Source organism: Typha latifolia, chromosome 12 (assembly GCF_019914945.1).
Source record: "Typha latifolia isolate L0001 chromosome 12, TyphaL0001v2, whole genome shotgun sequence".
In the NCBI taxonomy this organism is placed as follows: domain Eukaryota; kingdom Viridiplantae; phylum Streptophyta; class Magnoliopsida; order Poales; family Typhaceae; genus Typha; species Typha latifolia.
In genome coordinates, this window is record NC_133097.1 from 8409688 (window position 1) to 8432147 (window position 22460).

The following is a 22460-nucleotide window of genomic DNA, read 5'->3' on the forward strand; positions in this document are numbered from 1 at the left end:
GAATGCCTATTTAAACAAGCACGACTCCCTCCAATTATCATCACGACAACCCGCACCTCACTCTTGCTAACCTAATCCGACATGGCTCGCTCGATTGCCGCCGTCGCCATCGTCCTCGCAGTCCTCCTGGTCGCCGCCCCGCACGTCGCGAACGCGCTCACCTGCGGCCAGGTGGCGTCGTCCATCTCACAGTGCATCTCCTACGCTAAGACCGGCGCAGGCGCCCCGCCCCCGCGCTGCTGCAGCGGAGTGAAGAGCCTTAACTCTTTGGCCAAGACCTCGGCGGACCGCCAGACTGCGTGCAACTGCCTCAAGAGCCTTGCCGGCGGCGTCAGTGGCCTCAAACCCGGCGCCGTCGCCGGCATCCCTGGCAAGTGCGGTGTCAGTGTTCCCTTCCCCATCAGCACCTCTACTGACTGCAGCAAGTAAGCTATTCACATCTTTCTATTCGACTTCACTCGCCTTAAATTCCCGGTATCTCCATATCTAACTTTTTTTCCCCTTTTTTTTTTTTTTTAATTGCAGGGTTCGCTAAGATCACTAGCTCGATCCTGTTAGGATTTGAGTTAGTGAGGGGGAAAAGTATCTATAGATTAAGAGAGAATAAGGTGGTAGCTGTTGCGAAACACCAAGGCTATATTGGTGTGGGAGTTTCATACGGCTTTTGCTTTGATGTGTTCATGTACTTGTACTGTTGTTCCTACTGCTAGTGATATGATGTTGTGAGATCTTGTGACACCCACTCGTAGCATTATTATCTTTATATTATCCATTTTCTTTGGTATATTTTGTTCTTGTGGATGGCAGACCTCGAGATGCGTTCACTTTTGAAAGCCTCTCTATCGTGGATATTAAAACTATTAACCGTCCGAAGCTATTGTTGGGCGAGTTTATGTTTATTCTAATAAGTGCAAGTTTGATCTAACTAGTTTGGGACAACATAATGGAGCATGGACAAACTTATAAATTAAATGCCTTTTAAAGTCAAGCATTTAATTTCATGTGGTTCCTACTAAATTATAGTTTTTAACAATTTTTATCTAACAACATAATGGACTAACATAACATGTAAGACTAGAAGTTACCAGAAAATAATTTTCAGTTCAGTTGGACATGATCAAGAATATTTGAGCAAAAGATCTAAACAGTTCAGTATAAAACCTTTTTTTGATTCTTTTTTCTCAATTATGTTAATTAGTCAGCAAGAAATTACAAACCCAGAAATCATAGGGCTGACTCAATTAAGTTGAATCTTCGACAGATCCGAACTATTCATTTTGTAATCCAAGATCAAGATGATTATATAATTCCATCCTTTTAATATATGAGACAAAAATTGTGAGAATTTTATTTATTTATTACTCGTATAAGCATCAGATAGCCATTTTGTTCTAAGAAAACAGGGGCCTTATTCGAATCTGCTTCTCTTCTAATCCAGGAGTAATTAGATGAAATCGATGCCATAACCTCGCTATCTAGTTTATGTGTGTAGACTTATAAAGTTAATATGCTTGTATAGATATTTTTTGAAACTCTTGTTTTCTTCTATATGGATATCACTAAAATGTAACTAAGTCTTAAAATTCTATGAAGTTAATCATAAAAATATAAAATTATTTACATACATTCCTTTAGATTAAGGATTTATATAGTTATTTACTTGTTAAATTACTAAGATTTAAACTTCTAAAAGCCAAAAGTTTACTCCAAGGATATCACTGCAAAAAAAAAAACAGTAGTTTTAATATATATGCAAATAATTTATTTAGAAGAGTATCCACGTAAATAAAATAAACTTTGTCGAGGTATACATACAAAAAACATTTGATTTTATTTAACACGTTGTTCTATATTTAGAGGTCAATCACTCCATCTGATGTATTTAATAAATATCTCCACCTTACACCTTGATTACATTTACTGATGTGCCTCCTAATTAATAAAAAGAATTATATAATTATCACCAAAAAAAGTTTCAAATGTCATATTTGTCACCATATCCTTTAAAATATCATAATTGTCATGAATCACTGAACATTTTTTAAAAAATGTCATTATATATATTACGTAAATTGATATAACTAATCACATTTAAAATGAAGCTTCAATTATAAAAAAGACTATATTGCTCTTGTAAAAATAATTTAAAATGGTTCAAAAACCATCTAATATTAGTAGTAACATAGCACAAATTTTTTATGCAAAAAGAAAAAAAAAATGATCATATTATTTAATTTATCCAAAATTTAAGATATATATATATTTAATTTGATCACTTACATTTAATTGTAAACCTTAAGAATCACATATTAAGAATATAATTGAAAATTTTCCATAAATTAAATTCTGGAAAAGTAAAATTAATTTCAACGCAAAAAGTATAGTGACAATTATATATTAAAAAAAACAATTAATGTTCATAAATTCCGGCAGTAGGATCCATCACAAGAAAACTATATCCACGAAGAAAATAAACCATATTTACGCTCTCACAATTCACCCCCTATAATATGATCATATTATTAAGTCAAGAGGAGTCCTCATCCAAATGAAATAAGCCATAACCACAAATATAAATCCACTGGAAATTTACAGATAAACCCATATTGACCATTTTATTTTATATTTTTTATCTCTCTCCAATTAGACCACACCGACAAGCCATTGATGCAGTAGATCGAGGGAGGATTTATGTCTTCCTCACTGCATTTAAGCCGATAACGGAGGCAATTACAATCTAACACGTGTCCCAAACCGTGTCTTTAATTTGATAGTATTTAGTGTCTCGACTCGGCTTAATTACTCGATAGCAACTTCTGAACTATCCATTAAACACCCTATAACGCGGTACAATAGAGATTTATAATATATACCTCAAATAAGATTCCTTTCTAATTACATTGTATCATTGGTTAAATTTACTTTTGATGTTTACAGGGTATCATATAGGTTTTAACGAAGGAGAGAAATAGGAAGTACTTAGAACTTTAATTATATAACAATTCTATTGATATATTCCGTGGCAATTTTCACGTAGCTTTTGATAGCTAACTACCCGAATTAATACCACAACCTCCCCTATGTTGCAATCTCATACCTCGAACTCCTATAAAAACCCATCAATTCCCTCCCATTTCCTCCACCACTACTACATTAAGCTCTTGCTAAAGTAGATTACTTCAATATATATCTATCTCTCATACACACTTATTCTAATTTATAATGGCTCGCTCTATTACTGTCGTTCCGGTGGTCGTCATGTTTGCCATCCTCCTAATTGCATCACCCCACGTCGCTGATGCACTCACCTGTGGGCAGGTGACCTCGTCGATCTCCCAATGCCTTTCCTACGCTAAGACTGGCACGGGCATGCCGCCTTCTGGCTGCTGCAGCGGAGTGAAGAGTCTTAACTCTTTGGCCAAGACCTCGGCGGATCGCCAGACTGCATGCAAATGTCTTAAGACTATTGCCGGTAGTGTCAGTGGCCTCAAACCCGCCGCCATCTCTGGCATCCCCGGAAAGTGTGGTGTCCGTGTTCCCTTCCCTATTAGTACCTCTACTGACTGCAGCAAGTAAGATTATATATATATATATATATATGCAAATATACAAAAAGTGACATGAAAAAACGGATTGATGATTAAACATGTAAGCATTTCAGTTGAATAAATTAGAGGAAAATGACCAAAATATTTTTTTTTAAATTTTTATTGCAGGCTCTAATAAGAAGCATTACTAGCTGGATCCTACGTACGAAGTAATTATACGAATAAGGTGGTGGTTGTTGCAGAACACTAGGCTACTGCAGCTGGAGCTCTCATCCGAGTTTATATTTATGTACTTATGCATTCATGTATCCTAATTCCTAAGTCGCCGTTGTTACTAGTTACTACTGATGATGATGTTGTGAGATCTTTGTAATCCCAGGTTGTCATCTATGTAGCTAGGAACAGTTATAAATCGAATGCTCTTTAAAAAATTATCTCCTTTTCTTTCAGAGAATTACTATTTCCCCAGTGTGGTTCGGCTCCTTTTCAACTGACTCATTTTATCTTCCAAACATAAAGTATTTAGTTCCATATAAAAGTTATTATTTCTCTATCGGCTTATCATATTATCCGAACATATATCATAAATTGGAATCTCGCTAGACCTATTTATTTTTTAAAATATAAAACATTCACTTATTTAAATCAAATTTATTTCTTGAGCACATCAAATATTTTAGATTTAAAGTGAAGTGGCACATTAGAATATAAAATATAATAAATTATCTTTTCTCTAATGACTTTACTTTTTGAAGTTATTAGTGAGTTATTAAATTATAATTTCTAAATTTTCTATCTAAAACTAATGGTGTAATACTGGAAATCAATATGGTTCATTGACGTTAATATTTTTAATTTAAATAAGTTGTTAAATAAATAAATTATGTTTATCATTTTTAAGTTAGAATGTATTTCCTATGAGGATAAAATTATGTCTTCTTAAATTTCTGAGACTAGCCTTAATTATAAATGCTTAAGTTTAAAATACATAGAAATAATTAAAATGTTTCCAAATTAGAGGTGGTAAACTGTCATTTTTCTAATTTCTCTTCAAGATATCCAAACATCATATAAACCTATTCTGATTCCTTTTCTGAATCAAACTAAATTAGTCAAGATGAAATATTCAAACCGAGAAATCACCGAGTTGACCCAATTAAGTTGACTTTTCAACATATCCAAATTATTAATTCTGTAATCCAAGATCTAGGTGATTATGCATTTCCATCGTTTTAAAAATGGAATTTTTTTCGTTAGATTTGATTGTAAAACTCGTATAAGCATCTGATAGCGATCTACTCTTGTTCTAAGTAGATCGTTGACCCTGAGTATTCTTTAAGATATCATAATTGTTACAAATTATTGTGCTTTTATAAAATTATCACTGTGTCAATTAAATCTAATAATCATAGCTAAGACCGAACTTTGATTATAAGAAATTATTCTTTTCTTACGCAAATGATGACAAATATTATCATTCCGAATATTTTCTTAAAAAAAAAAGAGAGAGATTATTTTTTTATCATTTAAATTTTATTTGTAAACCTTAATGTTAAATCACCTTTCAATAATGATGTTTAAAAATTTTCAATGACAATTACATGAGAAAAAAACAAATCTATTATTAAGTCATAAATTCCAGCAGTACGATCCATCACAAGAAAACTACATCCACCAAGAAATGTACTATATTTATGTACGTGATCCATCGAGTCTAGTAAACATAATAATGTTATGCTTTTACAAATCACCCCCTATATTATGATCAAATAATTGGGTTGAGTAGTTCTCACAGCGAAATGAATTAATGAAAGAAGCCATAACCGTAAATATAATCCACTGGAACTTTGCAAATAAACCCATATTTACCTTTTTATTGTTTTTATCTTTCTCCAAATATCACACTTGACAATATATACCACGCCGACACGCCATTGCTGCAGTTGATTGATGGAGGAATTTTGTCTTCCTCACTGCATTTAAATCGACAACGAAGGTAGACTACAATTTTGACGTGTCTCCAAAGGGCTAACTACCGAGTGAATTTTTCCTCTTTAATTGGTACCGTCTGGAGTCGGCTCAATTACTTAATAGCCAATTTTGAACTATCCATTAAACACTCTTATAATGTGGTGCGACAGAGATTTAATACATAAGAACTATTTAATTTCTCAATTAAGACACCATTCTAAAATTTTATCCGGGATTAAAATTAATATTTTACAAATGTTACTTGACCAACCGATTTAATCACCATCTTCTCCTCCTTGTTGAGGTTTCCCCTGCCGACCGTCGACATTTTTCGGGGATGAAATTTTACACTCAGTAGTCATGCTTCTCGTCCCTTCTCATCTTCATTCCTTTTGCCTCTTCTTTATCCACTTTATATTCCCTTTTCTTTTCTCCTTTCTTGCCATTGTCGACTTCGTCCGCATCTCAAGATCATGGTAGAGGGGGGGCTACATTTGTTGCCGCTTACCAAAATTTCTCGCCCGACCTATCTATGACCCCAATCTCTACCCTTCCTCCTTCTTTTGCCTCTGCTAGCTCCTTCATATTTTCACTGACATTGTCGTTTCTCCGCCTTCCTCCTCTATCACCACTGTGCATTGCAACTACTCGTGCTTGCTTGACTTATCGAAATCTAGTCCTAACACAAAGGCTCCCTCTCTCGCTTTTCCTTACCAAACCTTTATCACAGCCTTAGATACTTTTGTCACCCCCCTCAGTTCGGATTTTTCATCCTAGTGGGGGGTCATTTTATGTTCTCATAATCCTATTGTCTTCCTCAATTGCTGCTTTCATAATCTTGTCGCCGCCTTCTTGGTTCTAGTAATCATCCCATCAAAGAGCCCCTTGTAGTCTTGCCCTAGCTTGTTATCTTTATTAAAATTGTGTTGGTTGTAATGTCCCACTCTTCTCTTGTTGGTCAGGATTTGGCTAGCTTGGGGGTGTTTATCTAGTTTTTGTGTTGTTCTTGGCTTCGCCACATATCACTTATCGTCTCCCCTACTATCTTTCTTTGTTTCGCTTTACTTAAGTTATAGTATTGTCGTGTAGGTTTGTGAATAATATTTTCTACGGTCTTGTTGGAACCACAAGACATCTGATTCTCATTAGCTTGTGTTCTTAATTACTTCAAGTCTTTTGCTATGTTTTTCTGTGGTGGTGTTGTAAATTAGTAAATGGCTAACTGAAAGCAAATTTTTCGGGTCGTCACCCTATCCTCTCAAATTATATTTTTACTTGAGTGCTCGTTTCTTTTGTTATCCACTTAGTAATTTGTTTTATTATAGGTAGCATTGCTTGCATTTAAAACGATTGCCCTCCTCCTCTTTATTTCTCATGTATTAAATTGTGAATATATGCTTGAAGCTTAATAAATTATAAGTCTAGGAACTTTTCATATAAAAAACTGATTAATTCGAGCAACCAATACTTTCGTCGTTACAGAGTATCTTATAATTTTAATAAAAAGAGAGAAATAAGGAGCGAGCGAAAGGGATGCACTACCTAGTTATCCTACATATTTGACAAGTAATTGAACTTTAATTTTGTAACAATACTAGAACATATTCTGTGGCAATTTTCACGTAGCTTTCGAAAGCTAGCTACCCGAATTAATACCGCAACTTCCCTATGTTGCAATCTTAATTAGCTCCACCTGCCCTCACCCTCGAACTCCTATAAAAACCCATCAATTCCCTCCCATTTCCTCCACCACTACTACATTCGCCTCTTGCTAAAGTAGATTATTTCAATATATACTCACTCACTCTCTCACGCACTTATTCTAATTTCTAATGGCTCGCTCTATTGCTATCACTTCGGTGGTCGTCGTGTTTGCCATCCTCCTGATTGTATCACCCCACGTCGCCGATGCGCTCACTTGTGGGCAGGTGACATCGTCGATCTCCCAATGCCTTTCCTACGCGAAGACTGGCACAGGCATGCCGCCCTCTGGCTGCTGCAGTGGAGTGAAGAGCCTTAACTCTTTGGCCAAGACCTCGGCGGATCGCCAAACCGCATGCAAATGTCTCAAGACTATTGCCGGTAGTGTCAGTGGCCTCAAACCCGCCGCCATCGCCGGCATCCCTAGAAAGTGTGGTGTCAGCGTTCCATTTCCTATCAGCACCTCCACCGACTGCACCAAGTAAGATTCTATATAAATGTTCACAGAGGATTAACTCTTTGTCTACTTCATAGTTATTTTAATAAAAAAAATTAGAGGAAATTACTAAATAATTTTCTTTTGTTGCAGGGTCTAATAAAAAGATTACTAGCTCGATCCTAATAAGTAATATTAATACGAATAAAGTGGTGGCCATTGTCGAGCACCAGTAGCGCTACTGTTACTGGAGATCTCACTCTCCTCCGACTTTAATTTATACTTTATGTGTTCATGCATCCTTGTCGTCATTGTTACTACTACTTGATGACGACGATGAAGATGATTGATGTGAGATCTTTGTAATGCCATGTTACCATCTATATACGGATCAATATCGGTTGTTTATTTAGTAATTTGTGAAACTGTGTTCTTCTATATATGTATGGTGATCTTTCATGGATGGCATGCATGATGTTCTTCGCTTGGTGCGTACTAGACTCATGGTCATTGGTATAGGCAAACGGATCGTGATTGAGTTGATTCACATCGAATTAACTGTGCCAGTACTCCAGCTTTATTCTAGTAGACTATTTCGTTTTGATCAAGCCTGGCTACAATACTCTTAAGTGGACCTTTGCTATTATGTGGGAAGAACCTTTTCATTTCGCACCTCTTATTATGTGTTTATTTCAGTTCACACTTGTTCTTTAACTACTTTAATTTGACTCCTGTACCCCTCTTTTTTTTTTTCTTCAAATCATAGAAACACCCTAAATGATATCAGGGTGCTCAACTATCCGATCGGCCCGAAGCTTACCCGAACCTGATCTAAAACAAAATTAGGTCTGGCCCGAGGTTGAAAGCCCGCAAACCAATTGGAGGCTTAGCCCATGCATCTAATCTCTCTTATTCTCGTCTTCCTCCTAACCCTATTTTATCATCATCATCTTGTTCTTCTCCTTCCTTGTTATACATAATATGGCTTAGGTTAGAAGTCGGCTCGATATTTTCGACTCGAACCGGCTTGGCGCAACTTGACCCATGATCATCCCTACCTAGCTATATATGATGCTAGGTAACTAAAGATTAAATTAATTAATAAATATATAAATACCGATATAAGTGCAGTTGGAGGGAGTACTCACGTCTTCCTCGCTGCATTAAAACTCAGCAGCAATGTGTGGTTGTACATTGTAATGGAGAGCAAATGAATTAAGGATGGCAGTAGGCAAAGGGAGAAGCACCGTCAACTAATTTTAGATTAAGATGTCTACCAAAGCGAGATATCTAAATCTACCATCTTACCGTCTCTCTCTTCTCACGGGGGGAGCTACATGGTATGTTCTAATAGTTTTAAAATATTCTCTTACTAATAATATACTTCACTATAAATAAATATATTAATTTCTATTAATATTATCAGTACTCTTTGGCTTGATTCAAAATATTTTCTTTTCAAGCGTTGTTCTTTTCTATAAAGAATCTATCTGTTTTAGTTTCTAAAATAACTCTCATATAGTATAAATACAATGCATACACATTTTTAGTTAAAATATTGCTAAATAATATTTATATTTCAGTTGACTACCCCAAACATTAATAGATGAAGGCTAGGCCTCTTGCCTCTTCGATCCTCCTTTCTTTAATTCATAGGACTTGCTAGCTCTTATGTCGGCAGAGTTGAAAGCCACATCTGAACTAGACCTTAAATTCCCTTATACTGTATATCCAATGGCATCCAAGCTCAATGCATCTAAAACAAATTACCTCGAGAGAGAAACATCATTTAATCTACGTTGACACGTTGTTAATTATGTAAACATCATTTAATCTAAGTTGTTAATTATGTAAACATCATTTAATCCTAAGAGCAAATCCTTGAGAGAGAAACTAAGGATTGATAGAATGTTTGGAAGTACGTATAACATTACGAACTCTACCCAATCCTCATACGTAACTTCTCCAACGACCCAGTTCATGCATGCATATATGCATTCTCTCTCTCTCTCTCTCTCTCTCTCTCTCTCTCTCTCTCTCTCTCTCTCTCTCTCTCTCTCTTTCTCTCTCTCTCTCTCGCTCGCTCTCTCTTCCCAAGTTGTCGAAGAGTGTTTAAGTCTAATAATTATTATGTTTAGCTAACCCTAGCTGGCCTAATTAATATCACAACCCCATCATTTGACCACGCTTAGAAACTCCTATATAAACCCTTCCATTCCCTCCAATTCCTTCCACCCCAACATCAACTCTTCGTAATTACACCTTCGTAATTCCATTACTCCCTTAGACCTCGTCCACTATGGCTCGCTCAACTGCCACCGCCGCAGCCGCCGTCGTGCTCGCCATCCTCCTGATTGCTTCGCCGCACGTTGCCGACGCGATCACCTGCTCGCAGGCGGTGTCGGCGATATCCCCGTGCATTGCCTACGCCAGGAGCGGCGTCGGCGCGCCGCCTGCGGCCTGCTGCGCCGGAGTGAGGAGCCTCAACGCTCTGGCCAAGACCACGCCGGACCGGCAGACAGCATGCAACTGCCTCAAGAAGCTCGCCGGCAGCGTCAAGGGCGTCAAACCCGGCGCCGTCACCGGCATACCTAGCAAGTGTCGTGTTAGTGTTCCATTTCCCATTAGCACCTCCACCGATTGCTCCAAGTAAGATTTGTGATCAAAATCCTCTCCAATTTTTACCTATTTAAATCTTAGCATACATAGTTGAATAATAATTGCAAATTTTTTTGCTATATTAATTGCAGGATCCGCTAAGAGATTAGTGGCTTGATCTACGTAGCATGAGGAGTATCTATAGATATAGATATATGAGAATAAGGTGACAGTCGGCGGCGGCGGCGAACACCAGGCTACGTAGTGTGTTGTTGTCTCTATTGCTAGTTATGATGTTTCGAGATTATATACCAGAGTTTTATATATAAATATATACATATATCAGAGCTGCTTCGTATTGATAGACGCTGTTCTTCTTCGTGCCTCTTGGATTAGTTGCCGATATCCACATCTTTAATCTTTTTTTCATTTTAAAAATTTACGAATTGACACCTCGTTATATATTTGCATAAATGCTTCTATGAATATTCTGGGTCTATACCGGGTTAACATTCCAGGCCCAATGAGGAATTGGACCTTATTCGGAACTTAATATACATAGTGGCCTACAAAACAGAAAAGGAAACATTAACGATCCCAAGTTGACAACTCTAGTCGGTGCATCGTCTGCCTCAGAAATAAGAAATATAAAAACAAGAATTGTTTATAGTAAAGAAGGATTTCATTTGTGACCCACTTCTTCTCACTGGTAGCCTGCCTACAAGTCAAGGAAAGAGGCTGCATCGGTACCCCAACAATGAACAGTGCACACGAATTAAGTCTCGGGACCCTCAGTCCGGAGACCCACCCATTAAAGCCCCATAACTCCACGCTCTTTTGAGTAACAGCAAAACTTCTTTAGATCTTTTTCTTTTTTTTTTCTTTCTTTCAAGACTTATTACCATTTCACTGTAGTTTATATGGTGATGAATTTGGTATTGATGTCCTGATCGTACGGGACTAACTTTCCTATACGAATTATAGACAGACAAAAAGAAATCTTTGTAGTTAGAAGAAGACCGAGAGGACTTCTTCTCCACATAGTACAACAAATTCAATCTGCATCCCATCTATCAAATATAAAATCGTTTCAATATTTAAGTATCATGGTAGGTCCTGAGCGCGCTTCAATTCTCCATTAACGCCGTCACGGACGTTGGATCTTGTTCGCTAGAAGACGCCATAAACTTGATCAAGTTGATCACATGCATTGCTTATTATGCCCATTACTATATTATTTTACCCTACGGTAGCAGATCATCTGCAGCGCCGATTGCAGGAATTTGCTACCTCGTTTCTCTATTTAAATTAATGACTAGATTTTAGTGAAATAATATGCGTGTATGAATTTGAGTGAGAATTATGGTCATGAGATCCTACTACTAGTTCATAATTTATATTGAAAAATTCTCCAAACATCACTGTGGCTGAGTCATTGTGACGCGACTAACCTCGCAAAATGCTAATTTTTATACCAACATGGCCGACCAATACCATCGTCACGGGTTCATCAGTGCAGATTTCATCTAGTACAACCTTTTATAGGTCACTAGATCGATCCACCGCACGAAACGGTTGCAGCAATTTCCTGCAGTCATTTACTCTGCATTCTATAATTGCCCGCCACGTCACCCATCACCCAAAAGTTAATAATAAATAAATAAATAACTTTGGAACAAAAGTTTTACCTACGACCATAATTTTTATCGTCTTAGAAGTTGGAAGTAATATTATTTCTCCATTAATATTCCCAATTAAATGCTACCTAACCACCCACCTCCTTCTCCTCCAGTTTTCCTATATAAACCCCTCAACTCCTCCTCTCATTCCATCCCCATCCCAAACTCACCAGACGAACTCCTCCCACGATCTCACTTTAGTCCTCCACTTCTCGGCTAATTAATCCCAAATGGCGCGGTCGAACTCTCGTGCACTGGCCCTCGGGTTCGTCCTCGTGGTGGCACTCGTCGCCGCACCGCACGCCGCGAGGGCTGCGATGATGTGCTCCCAGGTGTACACCGATCTGCTCCCGTGCCTCGCGTACATGCAGAATGGCGGCTCAGCGGTGCCGGCCGAGTGCTGCGGTGGCATCAAGCAACTGCTGGCCTCGGCGGCCTCCAAGGCGGATCGCCGCTCCATCTGCGGCTGCATCAAGAACGCCGCCGCCGGGGTCTCCGGCGGCAGCATCGGCCGCGCCGCCGCCCTCCCCAAAAAATGCGGCGTCTCCATCCCGTACAAGATTAGCCCCAACACCGACTGCACCAAGTGAGTGCTGTCTCTTTCTTTTAAACCCTTTTTTCATTTTGCACCCTGCATTATGTGCTTATTGCGTTTTACTTACAAAAAAACACCTTACTTAATTGTGCAGGATTAACTGAAGCTGTTGATGAGGAGGCGTAGAGATAGAGAGGAGATATGTATGTTTGTTGGTTTCAGTACTTGGTGTGGTGAGATTAAATAATTAAGTGAGTGTTCTATGAATTGGTCATTTTGTTAATGGAAGAACTTCTTTTTATCTTTTCCACCGCCCAATTCACCTTAATTCATTTATTAGGAAGTGCATTAATTATCTTACCTCAAGAAGCCCGAGAGGAATAACATTACTGCAAGCACTGGCATTAACGACATGGAAAATTGTGACATGTCATTAAACAATATGGTTGAATCGGATAATTTTCATCTGGGAAGTCATATATTCACAATCGATCCCCACAATAAAAAGAATGAAGTTTCCAAGAAGGAGACGTGGTGCCGGATTGATCTTTGTTCCACCGAATTGGAATTAAAAAAATTGAAATTGTTGTCAGATTTACGTGCTCTTTCATTAATTCCCTAGTAACGTGATCTAAAGTCCCAAACAGAGTCATGTGAGAAGTGGGGTCTAACTTTGCTTTTTGTCTCGTGTACGGTCCATCACTTTCTTACATTATATAATTAGTTTTCCTTTTTTAATCTAAATACTTTTTAAGTTTCTGGGACGCCAGCGCACAATTAGTTCATTGCGCAGTGAAAGTAAACTTACCAAACCACGCTGTTATAAAAAAATACTAAACTGTGGGGGTGCTATTTGATAGTTTATTAGTTGGGACTTGGCAGTCAAAGTAAAGGCCCCAATTCCAATGGCCTCAACTTTCTTGGCCCATTTCATCTTTCAAGCCCATCCATGATTATTTCTCTTTACTTATTCATCTTTCAATTTATTTATTTAGCCCATCATTTTGTCTCCCTAATTTTTCAATGGCATATTTTGGTCCTCTTCCTCGTTATATAGAAAAATTGAGCCATCGATTTAAATAAACGATACTATCATTACCGTCTCGATAACAACTAAATTGCAACGACAAGCTATAATTATATATCTCAGTGGAGTATGTCTGAAAGAATCAAATGCTTCTTCTATTTTATTTTTTTATTTTTTTTTCTCGCGAGATAGTTGGGTCATCCTGGACTTGAACCATGTGAAGTAAACCATCGCACCAGCGATCCGACCGATTTCAATACATGAGTCCAACATTGAGGTCCAGATCAATTTCAGGGTTGAATCAGGTTGTTGTTTGGGCTAACAAGGCCCAGCCCATAGTAAAATAAGATAACAGTTTCTAAGTTTAAGAATTTATTTTGGTTCGAACCTGACTTATTACAGTTATTACCTCCTCGGACATCATAATAATCTAAGCCTAGTTGGCCCATGGATCACTTGTTAACGTACTTCTTTTTGTTTAGGATAAAATAAAGGCAAATACTTTAACGTATCTTTAAAAATTATAATCTTAATTCAACGGCTATAATAGCCAATTTTTATACCTGGTACCGATTTCTTGGTACCGGTTTCAAAATCACATTACATAAGAAAAAGAGTATATTAGTTAAGAAGATTTAATTACGTATGCCTAATTTCTCAATTTTTTTATTATATCCTTAAAAATTTTAACCATTAGATTAAACTGATTGATAAACAATTAACTTTACGGTACAGAAGAAAGCGCTCTACATATTTTTTTTTCTTTCGCCTTAATTATAGGAGATATCATTTAATATTAAATAAATTAAATTTGATTATTTGGAGATAAAATTTAATTTAAATATAATTTTCTATCTCTATTTATTAAAATTTAATTTAAATCAATATTAAACTAATAGGAGATATATGTAAATAATAAAAAATAATTAAAAAGATAAAATGTAATTACATTTTCATCAAGTTAATTATAAAAGACATCAATACTCTTATTTTGATATATATATATTACTCTCGATTAATATGTCTTTTATTTACCAAAATATAATATGCAAGATTATATATTTAAAAAAATTACCTACTAAATCGATAACGGTTAGATCTTCGTCATCAAACTGATGATTGATAAAGAAACTCTCTAAAATAAAATACTAGTCTCTGAAACTTAGCCACTCTTGGTTTGATGTGATATGATTACTCGTCCATCTAAATCTCACAGTCACGCACTCACGCTTGGACGCCAAAGTCTAGTCCTTTTTGACATGCTAATTACCAGGACAATGATGCCGAGATTATTGGTCTTTATTTATACTTGTTTGCTGTTGCCATTCTATATGGAAACTTGAGATATTTCATGAAGATGGAAAGGTTAAAAAGCTCTGTTTGGGAACTCCTCAATTTTCCTGCATCCTGGCCCACAGTAATTTAGAAATATTGATATGTCCAATTGACGTAGAAAGATGACGACCCTTGACGAGGGCTTCAAAGTTTGGCAGGTAACATATTACAAATGCCCCCAATATTACAAACTATTGAAGAAATGAATTCAGTTCACACCTTACATCATGTACTCGTTACAGTTTACACCCTATTTTTTATTTACCCTTTGAGTGATGGAAAACGGAGGAAAGTCACTATTTATATTCCCAAAAGATGTTGCTATATATCCAGTGCTGGAATAGCTTGGAATTGGATGCTTTTATATCTAAGACTAAGGCGAGCCAACCCAACTAAGAGATAGTTTATGTTTTCTTTTAAATTTTACTATTTACTATCCATTATGTTTGAAAACTATATGGCAGAAAGTACCTAAGACATTGTCGATTAATGGTGCATGAGTTGTTTATTTATGCAAACAAGTATTTGGTGCGTGGAAGGTAACATATTTATTGCAATGTGAAGCATGTTTTTCTAGAGAGACTAAGAAGTAGGTAAGTGTTTCAGTAAACTTTCTGGACTATAATGTAGGGTTCAAATTAAAGTCGAAATTAAATTGAGTGTTTCATTTTGAGGGTAATTAGAGTGTGATCTTACCACATTTAAAGCGAGATTTTGGGAGGAAAAGATGTGCGAGCCAGTCAGATGCTGCCAAGTGCGGAGTGTGTCGACTTCTTATTGTGGGAAGTGCAGAAGATCCAGCGAAGTCCCTCACTGTCACATGCCCTTCCAGGAGGGGTGGGCCCGACGAACAAATGGACACAACCGCAAAGATATTTTCTCCGACCTCATGCGGATAAACATCTCGAAGAGATCGAGATGGCCCAACTGAACCCAGAAAAAAAGAAGAAAAATATCAACTCTTCCCTCCCTCCCCTTGGCTTAACTTTCAAGCCTCACTCACTCACTCAAAAATCAGCAGCAGCCACAGAAGAAAGGCGAAAAGGACCCAAACACTGTAACACTGAGAAAATAATAATAATAATAATAATAATAAAGTAGAACGATAGGAGGGGATTGGCAAAAATATCTGCCCACCTTGGACAAGACATTTGTTTCACTGCATGTGTCTGCAACCTGAAAGCTAAACAAGTGGTGGTTAATGGTTTTGGTGCGCTAACCCCATTCTATTGATTAGGTGAGCATCTGGTGCCTAATCCCCTTAGCCCTTTCCTTGTCATTCTTTGACTAAAAGCTATGGAACCTAATCTCTTTTGTCATGCCATTCAATACTTTGAAAGAAAGAGACTACATACACTGAGAAAGTATTTAAGTACGTGTATTAGGATATCCTAAGTGGAAAGAGTAAATGTAAAATAGGAAACAAAAAGAGAAGAGATACAGGGAGAGAGAGGGACTACAAACCTTGAGTTGATCTTTGCCCACTAACTCCCCTCTCATGCCAGCAGAACTATTAATTAATCTTAACAAGTCTACTAAGTCCAGCAAGGTATATATATATATAGATGTACCTCCCTGCCTCTTGCTATTTCTCCATCTCTCAAAGAATCCTCTCTCAACTCCACTCCGCAAAGAAGCAAACGCAAGCTTGTAAGCAAAACAGACGCACCATAGCTCATGCGGCGAAGTCACGGCATACTCGCTGAAACGCCGCCGGCTGAGACGGCGGGGGCAGATGGGAGCAAGCCGCGCCAACTCGGCGGCGGCGGCGGCGGCGGCGCCGCCGGCGGAGGGGACGGGAGCTTCGACACGAACATGGTGATCATCCTCGCGGCGCTGCTCTGCGCCTTGATATGCGCGCTGGGGCTCAACTCCATCGTGCGCTGCGCGCTCCGGTGCGGCCGTCGGATCGCGTTCGAGACGCCGGAGGAGGCGGCGGCGCGGCTCGCCGCGACCGGGCTGAAGAAGCGGGCGCTGAGGAGGATTCCGGTGGAGGTGTTCTCTCCTGGGAGTAGTGATCGGGCCATGGATTGTCCCATATGCTTGGGGGAGTTCGCGGATGGGGAGAAGATCCGCGTGCTGCCCAAATGCAACCATCGGTTCCACGTCAGGTGCATCGACACGTGGCTCGCCGCGCACTCGTCGTGTCCGACGTGTCGGAATTCGCTGCTTGAGAGGGCGATGAGGGATGAGGAAGAAGGGAGAGGCGAGCCGGGAAGCGTCGCCGCGGTGGCGGACGAGGTGAGATAATGCCCCCCCCCCCCCAGATATTTGATGAATTGGGTCAGTGACCTCTTCCTTTTCTGCTACTTTAGTTGGATGGTTGGGGGCCGTCTTATTGTCTATCTGGTTTGCGATGGTTGTAAATTTGCATGCTTAGGTATGGAACTCCAAGATAAGAATAGAGAGAATGCTTAAGCTAATTTTACCAAATTTTATCTTTGAGAAACAAGGTAGACAATATTTTTTTCTCCTCCTTGTCACATTAAGTATAGAAGAAATGATTAAGCCTCATTCTAATTTTTTATTTATTTAAATTTTAATGCTTCTACTCATACTTGTACCATTTTTCTCTTAATTTGAAACTCATCCTAAAGCAGCTTTCCCTGTTAAAAGCGAGACAATTTCTTGCAAATTAGGCAAAGTACCTGCGTCTACTTTTTAGTAGTATTTAGAGTAAAGCACATGCGTAGTTATCCCAAATAGATTGAATCACGTCGGTCCGACAACCAATCAAAAGCACCTCTTCCTTGGGTGGGATGTCATGGGTCTGTCTTACTGAACCACAAAAGGGCAGGAGAGAATACAAATCCTACAACCATATGAGTCACTTCATTGGTGTTGCTTTCCTCTAATTGTAACCTCCAAATACTTGGACTATGATCGCTTTGCAAGGGCATATGTGGAGCACTAAGGAACAAGAGTTCATGGGCCTGGAATAGAATCTCAAATCCCCCCAATCCTATGGTCATCAACGAGTTAGTTGTTTGTATCTTTAGTGTGCCATAGAGTTGGAGCCCAGAAGAGGCGTCAAATGCCCACACAAGTGTATCTTTAGGGTCTCCCTCAGTAGGTGATGGGTAGGGAATCAGAGCGAGCCCATCTCCAACTCCAAGTTGGTGAGCAAATGTTCAAACTTTTGATGCGGTTTGGCATTCGTTCCAACTTTTGATACGTCCAAAGACAAAGTTTCACTGCAGCCTTGTTGTCGTCAAGCAATTGGTCATGTGTCATTATCGCGAACCAGATGAATCATTCTATGCTATGATTTTGAGATGGACTGGGCATCATATCCTTGACGTGCCAAGATTGGCATAATTTGGGCTTAAACACTCTCTTTGATTGTTAAAAAAGAGACCTTAAGCTTATCCATGGGTTAGACAATCGAGTAGCCATCTATGATACATGAGACAATACAATTAGGTCACTGCATGGGTTAGACAACTAAATACTTGCGTGTGGAAATACTCCACTTGTGGATGATTTAGTCTATTGATCGGAAATATGATTATCCTAATTTTCTTTTAAAAACTTTTAAAATTTTTTTTTAATAAACCCCAAGTGCTAGAAGAAGATTTTTACTAAGATTATCACCCGAACTGATTTCAGCAAATACTTGTAGACATCAAGTTTACTAGTTCACATACACCATTTCATTAATCACCCACCTAACTCTTCAACAAATTGCAAGCATAGCACGCCATGAACTAGAGCTAACTACTCTCCTCAATGTCAAGGGGAAGGCAACAGTTTATTTGGAGTAGGATTTCATAAAGAAAATCTACTTGGAAAGCAATTCTGCAAGGTTTTCGGCCAACTTGTTCACAGTGGTGGGAGACACAGCTCTGCTCCCACCCAAGTACCACTTTTGGATCATCTCAACCACATTGCCATTTTCCACCTTCATCTTTACTTCCTCTTTACCTTGTGTCGCAAATGATATCTTCACATGAAACCAATGAGAGGAATTAGATTAACAAGCAAAATTAATATAGCTATATTAATCTAAGCATGGCATGTCCTCACTCCTCACCTCTGCAGTGTGAGATGTTGCAGGGAAATGGAAGGTGATCACTGCGTCTGTCTTCAAGTAGATGGCCTGGAAGAACTCAGCTACCTTCTCTAGTGCTTCTTCCTCTTCTTCTTCGTACTTGTCAATAGCTGCTAATCTATCTCTCACAGAACTCTCCAATTGCACACCATATTGGGAGCCTTTTATTTCTTTTATCACCACTATTCTGAATAATTTTTCAACAGGAGCTGCCAAAAAGGATTACATAATATTAGTTCTCTTTAATTTAGGCCATTTACTTCACTCTGTCTGCATTGTTTCACCTGAAACAAGAGCCTCGAAGAAGGCATCATCTTCGGCTATCTCGGCAGCCGTTTTCCCCTTCCAATTGCCCAAATGTGCTACAATTTCATTCTCTAAGTAAATCCCAATTGCGTTGAACTTGATCTGAAGGAAGTGGATTTCAATATCGGTTATACCTGTGCTTGAAGACAAATCTGAAGTCATAAGTCTGTGATCAAATTTGTTCTTGAACAGTGTTAATCATATTTGAGTGTTTGAAATTTCATACTTGGAAAATACGTTTTTATCAGATCAATCTGACATATAGACAAGAATCTAGAGATGAATACTTTGACAACATGCTAGTCCTGAAAGAAATAACAACCTAGAATTCCACAAAGGTTAACCAAAGTAGTGTTAGTTATCAGTACTTGCCATGACCCAAGAGAGCCAAAGGCTTGGCGACTGTGACATCAGGAGGAAATGGAACTCCATCCACCATAACCATCTCAGAGCCCACTGCAAAAATGGAGATGGAGATCGAATCTTATAAACAAAACTAAGACAAGATAAAGTTTTTAACAAACTGAAAAGGTACACATACTGATGAGAAGAGAGTGATGAATGGTGAGAGACAGTGAATAACAAGCTTAAAGAGTATTGGCTGTTGATTGTGATTCAGAGAAAGAAGGTTGAGAGGTTTTATAAGATAGGTAGGAGGTAGTTGGCAATATCTGATGCTAACTACCTCCACCTAGCTGCAAGCTTGCAAGCCAGAAGTTAGGGCTGGAGGTTGGTGCACAGAAATCAAAGGCATCCACTTTTTTCTTTTTTCTCAGTTTATGACTGATGTAGGTATGCACACCAAACATTATACCTGAATAGGTGCATTAAAAATTTAATTATGCGACTATGTGACTTTTAATCCACATCAGATATAATAGTTTTATTTAATAAAAACAAGTTTAGCTCGGTGAGCCACTTTTACTAGATGCAATATAATTAACTAAAATTAAACTAGGTGGAAAATAAGAATTCACCAATAGTGGTCAAAATCTCTTCTTCTTCTTTATTTCTACTTATTGTATAAACTCAACCAAGATATGAAAACGACTAAGCTTTTTATCTTCTCTAGGGTTAAAAGAAAAACTAAAAGAGCCGCCGCTCTATTCCAATATTTTCATTAATGAAATTTTGTGTGTGCGAGCTTTTCTTCAAAATAAAAAATATAATGGAAATAATTTTACGTAATAATTAAATCTTCAATTTCTCAAATTATAGTACAAGGTTGTGGTCAAATAATTAAGAAATTTGACGTGCCGGACTTTGATTCAATTCGAGGTCATGGAAGCTCATAGGGTGTATAACTGTTCAACATACACGTATTAGTTGCTGTCACTCTTCTATTCACTTAATAAGCTTGCCATATGTAAGAGAGGATACTTTTCTTGCTCTCATTTGCTAGGAATGGCTCAAAGTTCAAACCTCCATCTTTTCTTACTTTTGTCATAGATAACTACGTTTGTACTAAAAGAACTATCGATGATATACTGGCAAGTCTAAAGACCAAACCAGACAATAATTATTTTTTTTAAAAAAAACTTCTAAGGAAATTCTTCAGTGTGTGATCGAAGGAACTTTAAAAAGTAATAAATTGTCGAAAAATAATACGAAAGAAGAAGGAAAGAACGATAAGAGGAAAGTTCTTTTCAATTCCAATCAAAGTTTAGTACTATAGGAATCTATTAATGAGCTTCTTCTACTTTCCTGAAAAATTTCTCATTTAATTTGGATGACTTCAATCCAATAATTAACTTCAAAATTTTAAACTAAAGTAGTGTTCAATCTATTCAACAAATTAGACCACCTCCTCTATAAGAAGATAAAATGGCAACAAAAAAAGAAGAAGGTAAATTAATAGTGAAGACTTCTAATAAGTTTATCTTCTTAAGAATTGAATTGAGATTTGTACAATTGATCTAAGAATCTTATAAGTCATCAACTTTGAAGTACACGTTGAGCTACTTTGTCATTTTTCCTACTTTCCATTTGATAATCACTTGTTCAACATAGCATAAATTTGTGTTTAGACTAGTGATTGAGAAGCTTTTGTCTTTTTGAGTGACCAAACCATTTCCTTATACTTAGTAATATCTAGTATTTGCTTTCTAGAGTGAGAAAAAGAGACGTCCTTATTTCCTACGGTCTGTTTGGTGGCCAAGTCATCCTCTTTCTATCCACGCATAACAATGAAGAACCCACAAGTATTGAGTGAAAAAATTAAACTTTTCTCAAAGTAGGTTTTTTTTTTCAATAAGTAACTAGACAACTAGGTGTCTTTGTAAACCTTTTAAATGTATAGTTGAGTTCTACATTACTTACACAAAAATTACGATAGTATTTATATTTATATAAATGAGAACTTTAAAATACTTCTACAATGTAAGAATATATGAAGTAATACCTTCTTGTACACGCCTAATTTATTTTAAAATTTATATACGAAATTAGATATATTATAAATTATTTTCCTAGTCAGCGATTTATAATTAAGTTGATGAACAAGTTGACTGCTTATGTAGAAAATTTTGAAGCGACTAAAAAAATAGAAAAAAAAATGTTCCTTATAAAATCATTTTTAGTTTAATATTTTTATAAAAATCATTGATTGAGAAAATAATTTATATAGAAAAAAACTAGCCGAGAACTCTCAGTACTGGACGGCCTTGATCGACTTAAGATGATCAAGATGGAGATTCGTGCAAGATCCAATCACATGATTGTGCTAATCATGACGCATGGAGAAATTAATATGTGGTGCTCATCCAACAAACGTGACTCATACTGTTCGACTTTCGGGGCCATTCACGCAGATCCCTCAATTTATGACCGTCGATTCCTCCAGCTATGTTCAATCCAACGGTGGATCGACGGTCAACACCTAATTCCTTCTCATCTTTGACCGCACCTAAACTGCTTTGAAAATTATTTTTCCAACTTTGACCGGGTTGTCACATCGACTTCTTAATAGGGCCCACTCTCAAAATTTATCCCGTGAATATTCCTTGTGCCCCCTCTACTTTGATTTATTTATGTAATTTTGTAAATTAGAGGACTTATTTTAAAAAAGTGGCCTTTTACTCTTCCGTATTTACTTTCCGGTCCAATACGTTATCTTGTTCCAGCAAAAGCAAAAGCTCGTAAGTCATTCTAATCACAATATTGACAAATAAGAAGAATAAATCTGAAAAATTAGCAAGCATAGCTTGGTAATTTTCTTAAACTTGAAGGTGTTTTTTGTAAACAGATGAAAGGAGAGATGGAAAGGTTTTCCTC

At 37.5% G+C, this 22460-nt stretch overlaps 6 protein-coding genes and 1 long non-coding RNA gene across 7 annotated transcripts; 6 read left to right on the top strand and 1 right to left on the bottom strand.

Moving 5' to 3' along the window:
• The first annotated feature begins 25 nt into the window (after positions 1–25).
• Positions 26–738, top strand: LOC140799334 (non-specific lipid-transfer protein 1-like). The gene is made up of 2 exons (XM_073153635.1): positions 26–425; positions 526–738. Exons 1-2 carry the CDS (start codon positions 82–84, stop codon positions 533–535), a joined length of 354 nt encoding a protein of 117 aa, XP_073009736.1. The 5' UTR covers positions 26–81; the 3' UTR covers positions 536–738.
• A 2484-nt stretch (positions 739–3222) lies between these two features.
• On the top strand, positions 3223–3576 carry LOC140799004 (non-specific lipid-transfer protein-like). Its single transcript, XM_073153099.1, has one exon. The coding sequence runs from the start codon at positions 3223–3225 to the stop codon at positions 3574–3576; it is 354 nt and encodes a 117-aa protein (XP_073009200.1).
• Positions 3577–7227: 3651 nt separating this feature from the next.
• LOC140798945 (uncharacterized) lies at positions 7228–8072 on the top strand. Its single transcript, XR_012110932.1, has 2 exons — positions 7228–7701; positions 7810–8072. It is a non-coding gene; the product is annotated as an uncharacterized lncRNA (long non-coding RNA).
• A 1821-nt stretch (positions 8073–9893) lies between these two features.
• On the top strand, positions 9894–10618 carry LOC140799105 (non-specific lipid-transfer protein 1-like). Its single transcript, XM_073153254.1, has 2 exons — positions 9894–10305; positions 10407–10618. The coding sequence occupies exons 1-2, from the start codon at positions 9956–9958 to the stop codon at positions 10414–10416; spliced, it is 360 nt and encodes a 119-aa protein (XP_073009355.1). The 5' UTR covers positions 9894–9955; the 3' UTR covers positions 10417–10618.
• Positions 10619–11944: 1326 nt separating this feature from the next.
• On the top strand, positions 11945–12778 carry LOC140798388 (non-specific lipid-transfer protein P5-like). Its single transcript, XM_073152195.1, has 2 exons — positions 11945–12519; positions 12623–12778. The coding sequence occupies exons 1-2, from the start codon at positions 12164–12166 to the stop codon at positions 12630–12632; spliced, it is 366 nt and encodes a 121-aa protein (XP_073008296.1). The 5' UTR covers positions 11945–12163; the 3' UTR covers positions 12633–12778.
• A 3423-nt stretch (positions 12779–16201) lies between these two features.
• Positions 16202–17367, top strand: LOC140798740 (RING-H2 finger protein ATL74-like). The gene has a single exon (XM_073152764.1). It carries the CDS (start codon positions 16508–16510, stop codon positions 17078–17080), a length of 573 nt encoding a protein of 190 aa, XP_073008865.1. The 5' UTR covers positions 16202–16507; the 3' UTR covers positions 17081–17367.
• Positions 17368–18460: 1093 nt separating this feature from the next.
• Positions 18461–19943, bottom strand: LOC140798738 (chalcone isomerase-like protein 2). Its single transcript, XM_073152763.1, has 5 exons — positions 19729–19943; positions 19560–19643; positions 19166–19321; positions 18864–19090; positions 18461–18773 (listed from the first exon to the last, which is right to left on the bottom strand). Coding segments are annotated over exons 1-5 (630 nt in total). The 5' UTR covers positions 19730–19943; the 3' UTR covers positions 18461–18611.
• Positions 19944–22460: the final 2517 nt, after the last annotated feature.